The 6,000-nt window shown below is 38.2% G+C and overlaps 1 protein-coding gene across 1 annotated transcript; it reads right to left on the bottom strand.

Annotated features, from left to right (window-relative positions):
• Window positions 1-2,081: 2,081 nt before the first annotated feature.
• LOC144548057 (histone-lysine N-methyltransferase, H3 lysine-9 specific SUVH6-like) lies at window positions 2,082-4,579 on the bottom strand. The gene is made up of 2 exons (XM_078296741.1): window positions 4,202-4,579; window positions 2,082-4,075 (listed from the first exon to the last, which is right to left on the bottom strand). Exons 1-2 carry the CDS (start codon window positions 4,521-4,523, stop codon window positions 2,157-2,159), a joined length of 2,241 nt encoding a protein of 746 aa, XP_078152867.1. The 5' UTR covers window positions 4,524-4,579; the 3' UTR covers window positions 2,082-2,156.
• Between the last annotated feature and the right edge of the window lie 1,421 nt (window positions 4,580-6,000).

A 6,000-nucleotide genomic window follows, 5' to 3' on the forward strand; every position in this document is an offset into this window, starting at 1 on the left:
CGACGTCTATCTGATTGAAGAACTCTGTTAAACCGCTTCGTGTCGGTGAGATTAGGGTTATAGAAGGGGGAGCTTGGTGAGAGAGGATCTATTAGTTGGAGACTAAACCCTTGTTTGGTTGGTGAAATATTTCTAGAGGTTGCTAAAATGAGAAGAAAAAAGATGAGCAATGAGCAAGTGATGAGGTGGTGGCAAGATAGTTTAGAAGACTCCATGGTATGAAGAGTGTTGAGGAGAGGTTTAGAGAAAAATGGGGTGATCTTTTGCAAATGTATTATGGTGTTTTTATATATATTACCATTAAAATAAAATCATGGATTATATAGTAAGTAAAACAATGAGAGGGATTTGTTTCTTTGGAAGGTAAATCTTAGAAATTATTCACTATGGCATGAAGAGTGAGTAGAGGTTTAGATACATGAAAGGTGATCTATTGCAAATGTATTATATATGGTGCTTTTATATATATACTATTATTATTATCAATAAAATAAATCATGGGTTATATAGTGAAACAATGAGAGAGATATAGATTGAGGATATATATACACTTTTCCAAAGTTACACTCAGTTACACTCGATTCATCCAAAGTCAATATTTCTTATATTATTTTCCAATTTAGTATCTTCATTCAGTTCATTACAATTGGTATATCACAGGCCTATAATGTAGCTCGCATATGCCTTATTATAACAAGGCATTTATGGCCTAAATTTAATTTCTACTGTACATCCAATATTATGATACGTTCATAATCAATAAAGAATATTATAATATGATGAAAGAAAAAATACATCATCTTAATTACTTGCAAACTTTATTATAAAATTATTTATAAAAATACTATACATTTCTCAGAATAAAAACTCTAAATTAATTGATGTCATACTTAACTTGAACTTCTTAAATAGGAAAAGCAAACTTAAAAATCTGAACACCAAGGAAATATGTTCTCGGTATCTGCCGAAAAAATCTGAACCGTCTGTTTTGAATCGACACGAATATTAAGAAAGTCTTGTGAGTTCTAAATTGATGGAATTGATGTGAATTCTGATTGAATGGTTCAAATTTTACATTACAACATGACTTTGCTATAAAATTTTCATTTTAAATGATGATTTTTTCTGGATATACTTTTACATAAAATGCAAAAAACGGTAATGGCCTTTTCCAAAGCACTGGTGGAGCACTATTCAGAAATAAAAAGATCTATTATTTAGAAATGCACCAAGCATTATGTTAAAGCACAATCCAGTACCAGTCAGAGGAAGAAACTAGTACCCGTACCAGTGATGGTAAAAGCAATATCCAGTAGCCGTAACATAGACATTGTGAACCAAAACAATACCAGTGGGTAGATAATAGCCGTACCAGAGACCCACTGAACTCAGTACCAGTATTGAAAGGCAAAATGGGAAAACCGTACCAGAGATCCACTGAAACCAATACCAGTACTGAAAGGGCAAAATGGGAAAACCGTACCAGAGATCCACTGAAACCAGTACCAGTATTTAAAGGGTAAAATTGGAAATTGGGTAGACTATGTAAAAGGGAAATTTAGGTACAGGTAAGTGTTGGGAACGTATTACCAGATCAATGCTAAGATGAATACCTAGATTATTTGAACAAATAACAAACATATCATAGCATTCTCTTCTTACAAAAACTACCGACATTTTTATTAAAATTTGTTAATTAATACATAACCAAGCTGAGTCAAAAGCGAAGCATACTTCTTTCAATGATAGTATAAAGCAATTACAGAAAAATAATCATTGATGAAGCAAAACCATATCTTAGTGGCTCAGCTGCAACCAGTAAAAAATAAAACAAAACTCCTAGGAGAAAAAATAACAGAAATTAATGACAAACCAACTTGCATTTCAAAAAGGCACCAGAAAACAGATCAGTTAAAAATTGCCATTAAAAAAAACGCAATAAAAGCATATATTGCTCAGAGCAAGTTCAACACACCAGTTAAGTAACAGCATATCAAAAAAAATAGGCTGTTAACAGCACTTATTGGCTCATAGTTACCAGTTCCAAAAAGTATTAGACTATCAGTCATATCTACAACATCTATTGCATCTTTGCACACTACTCACAGCAACTCAGAAAAAAAAAAAAAAAGTAAAACAGGAGAAGAACTCACAAACTAATAGAGTCTCCCCTTGCAATCTGACGCACTGCAGTAACACTCTTTAACCTTCACACTGCCGTCAGAATCACGTACTTCCCCTATACCATAGTTATAGTGGTACGTCAGTTCCTTCAGAGGCGGTATATTCTCACACGCAAAGAACATAACATGCGGCATCTTTTTATCATCATGATCAAACAGCACGTTTTGCGCGTATAGATTGGGAGAGCAACTGTGATTTATAAACCTACCCACATTCCCCCTCTCCAGTGCATCTATAGTGTACCCCTCCTCTGACAAGCTGGCCCCCACCTTGTCAGTGATGACATCATCATCGCTCAACAGCCCCTCCCACAATGCAGAGTCATCATAGTTGTGCCCAATGTCAAAGAGGTACTCGTCATTTTTCCTCTGCTCTGCCTCCAGGTCCCGTAACAGCTCTCCTATGTACTCGCACACAAAACTGCCTGAAGGGATTGAACTCAGAGAACGCACTCCCCAGCCCCGCTTCTCGGTTTTGAATACTTCTAGCGGGTACTTGATGCCATGCTGGCTAACCCGGTTGTAGCATGAGGGAGGGCATCCACACATGGGCCCACACTCATATATCAGCCGCTTTGCCTTCACAATAGCACCATTGAAATTAAACGGGATCTGGCCCCCGTTTTTACCCGCACACGAGCAGGTTTTCGCATCAGAGCAGGGACCTTTGCACGTGCAACCCCTAGGTCGGGTTTTCTGGTACCAACCCGGGTAGACTGTTTTGGTGATGTATTGAAACTGCCGTGGGTTCTTGTTGTCAATGGTGTTTATAACACAGATAGGCAGTTTTTCTTTACCTAGAGATATATCCTTAAAGCATAACCCTTCACGCACCTTTGACCTCTGCACCTTTTTCAACTTGCTCCAGTTCAGTTCGGGTTGCCCTTCTAACCGCTGTAACTGAAACTTGAACACAGCAACAGTCTTTGGTACTCCTTTAACCATATAAGTCTCCTTCTCACGCCAGTACTTCTTGACCCGGTACAGCCCGTCATAAGTAAAGGTCATCACGACCTTGCCTGAGTTGCTTGTGCTCTGCCCATGTATAACCCGTACCGGTGTTTTCATCTCTATGCTGTTTTTCAGAGCAAGATTGCCTCTCTTTAGCTTCTGATCTTCAGGCTCGGTATCTTTAGTCGGTTTCCCTCCAGCACCGGTATAAATCAACACGTTTTCATTCTCCATGTCATCTGAATAACCACCTGAGGCAACAATACTGGTGGCAATGTGTATGCCATTTCGCATTGTAAAGTCAATGCCGGCTTGGGGAGGCCGGTGGAGGCCCAAAACAGAGAGTTCGGCCCGGTAGCGGTACTCATCTCCGACCTCAACCCCCGGCACGGCACCAACAACTGGTTCGCTTCTATTTAGCGTCTCATTTCGTTCCCCCAAGATGCTGGCAGCTCTCAGGTCAATTCGGTTTTTTTCCATATCTTTAAGCTTCTTACCAGATTCAACCTCTTGCAACAGTTTTCGGCATATTACTTGGAACAGGCGCAGGCACCTTTTCACCTTTGCTCTCGGGTCTGTCGGTACATCATCCTTCTTAGCTCGAAAATTGGTAGTGCTCTTGCTCTTGGATTGCATAATGGCAAGGCTACCATACTCCTCCAGATCCACATCCCCCAATTCACGCCTATCAATACGGGGAAAACTAGGGTTGTAGTTGCTTACCGGGCGCTTGATGCCAACCCGCTTCTCAGCAATGACTTTCATGGGAGACTTTTTTACTCTTTCAGTTGGGCTCTTAACCGATGGGACAGTAGTTTTAGATGCTTCTTCTTCTTCTTTCGCCTTGCACCGAATTTTTATCTTAATTGGTTTGTTGTGTGTGGTATCTAAATTACACTTGCTATCCACATTGACACCCTTTCCTTTAAATCTCTCTGCACCTCTGTTATCTAAGTCTCTGGCCAACTTAGGATCGTCAGACTCTAAACCGAAGGTTTCACCCTTGGGAGACCCATGTTTTGCATGTTCATCGGCAATATGTTGAAACCCTAGATTATTCACTGAACCCGTTACACCCGCTTTACCAACCTCCTCACTGTTTCCATTAATCTTCTCACATTGAAATCTATCACTATCAAAACCAGCCACAGTGAAACCTGGATTTCGACCACAGCCCGGCGGGTACCGACGAATTGCCGAAACCGACCTTCTCTTAGGAGGTGGGTACACCTTTGATTTCATCCACCATTGATCACTTGCACCATCATTCTCTAGTATAGATTTATCGTTTTGTCCCTCAGCAACTAGAGGCTCTCTTGCATGGCCTTCTTCAATAAATGCACCTGCTTTATGTGAAGAATTACAGTTTTGCCCCTCGTGAAGTGGCATCTCCTCATGGGGTATCTCACCCTCCTCTAGTTCAGGTTCAGATGATACCGACCTTCGCTTCACGTCAGAGATCTTGTGTGACAGCTCCTGTATCATCACCGCTTCGTCCATTCTATCTAGGCAAAATAGTAAGAGCACCTAGTATTAATTGTGCTGAAAGAGAAATAAATAGTAGTTAAAACAATAGCAAACAAGGAATCCAATCCGTTAAAAAAAAAACACAAGCTCCTGATATGTAAATTTATAAATTTTATGAAGTCCAAACAAGGAAAACAATCTGTTGATATCTACCTTCATAAAAAATGCTACATGCACTTCAAAATTTATAAATTTTTAATTCACTCCACATATGATCAAGAATAAATCAAGTTAATTACACTATTTTTTTTGAAAGCCTTCACAAAAGCTGTGAAGTCATGAGGGAGAATCGAACTCTCGACCTTTGGGTAACCAACAATCTTAGGATTTTTCTCCTAACCAATTGTGCTACCTCCCCTTTTCTCTTAATTACACAATATTAATAGAGAAATTTTAGTGTGCGTCTTTCAGCCTCATAATCTTTTACGGAATTAACTCAAAAACAATTTTTTTTGCACCTGAACACGAAATTTGGATTCTTCGTCTGGACTACAGATTTTGGAAAAGGGTAATAACTTGTGGCATTAAAAATTGTGTAGAAATTTTCTCCTTGTTCAATATAACCAACCGGGACTTCTAAATTTGTTGTGCTTCATGAGAATGAAAGAACCAGACTAAATTAATCACTACTTCAGCTACAGATCAGACCAAAATACGACAATAAAAAAAAATCAATTATGGAAAACATAACACTTTCTAGTAGTGGTATTATCTCCTAACTAAGAATCAGAATCATGTTTAGAAGTGAAATAAAGTAAGAGATAAGATAATGTTTTCTTAATTCCTTCTCTCTATTCTCACTAGATAGGGTTCTATTTCTTTACTTCATCCCAATCTCAAACATAATCAAAAGGATTAGTACTTGGATTCATTTAGTACCAAGCTACAAGTGCAAAATCCCCAAACAAGAAACCAAACCAACTAAAGATTTGAACTTTTATTTTAAAAAAACTCAAATACAGATTCGGATCTGAAGCAAACAGCTCTCAATAGCCTTAGAACAGCTTCCTCTAAGTGAACTAGCAGGTCATTTTAGGTTTAACTACTTCAGATCTGATCTTAGAAAGATAAAAACGATGGAAAAATCGAGAAAACAAATAGATCAAACAATAAGAAACCTTACATCAAACACACACAAACTATATCTAATGGATAGAATAACGATAGAGATACTTACTACCTTGATGAGAGAAGAGAAGTCTATGCCAATTGCTAAGTCAAGTTCTCTTTCTCTCAATTTTGAATTAGAAAAACAAAAGTGATTTTAAGTGAGAATTAGTAGAGTAGATTATAGAGTGATAGTTGAAAAACAAGGGTTTTGGTTCATTATAACTTCTTG

The sequence above is a fragment of the Carex rostrata genome, chromosome 32 (genome assembly GCF_964058835.1).
Source record: "Carex rostrata chromosome 32, lpCarRost1.2, whole genome shotgun sequence".
Classification (NCBI taxonomy): domain Eukaryota; kingdom Viridiplantae; phylum Streptophyta; class Magnoliopsida; order Poales; family Cyperaceae; genus Carex; species Carex rostrata.

Coding starts and splice junctions, on each gene's coding strand:
- LOC144548057 (XM_078296741.1), bottom strand. CDS start 4,523: ATGCCACTTCACGAGGGGCAAAACTGTAATTCTTCACATAAAGCAGGT. Junction 4,076..4,201: donor TGGTAAAGCGGGTGTAACGG/GTTCAGTGAATA, acceptor TAGATAACAGAG/GTGCAGAGAGATTTAAAGGA.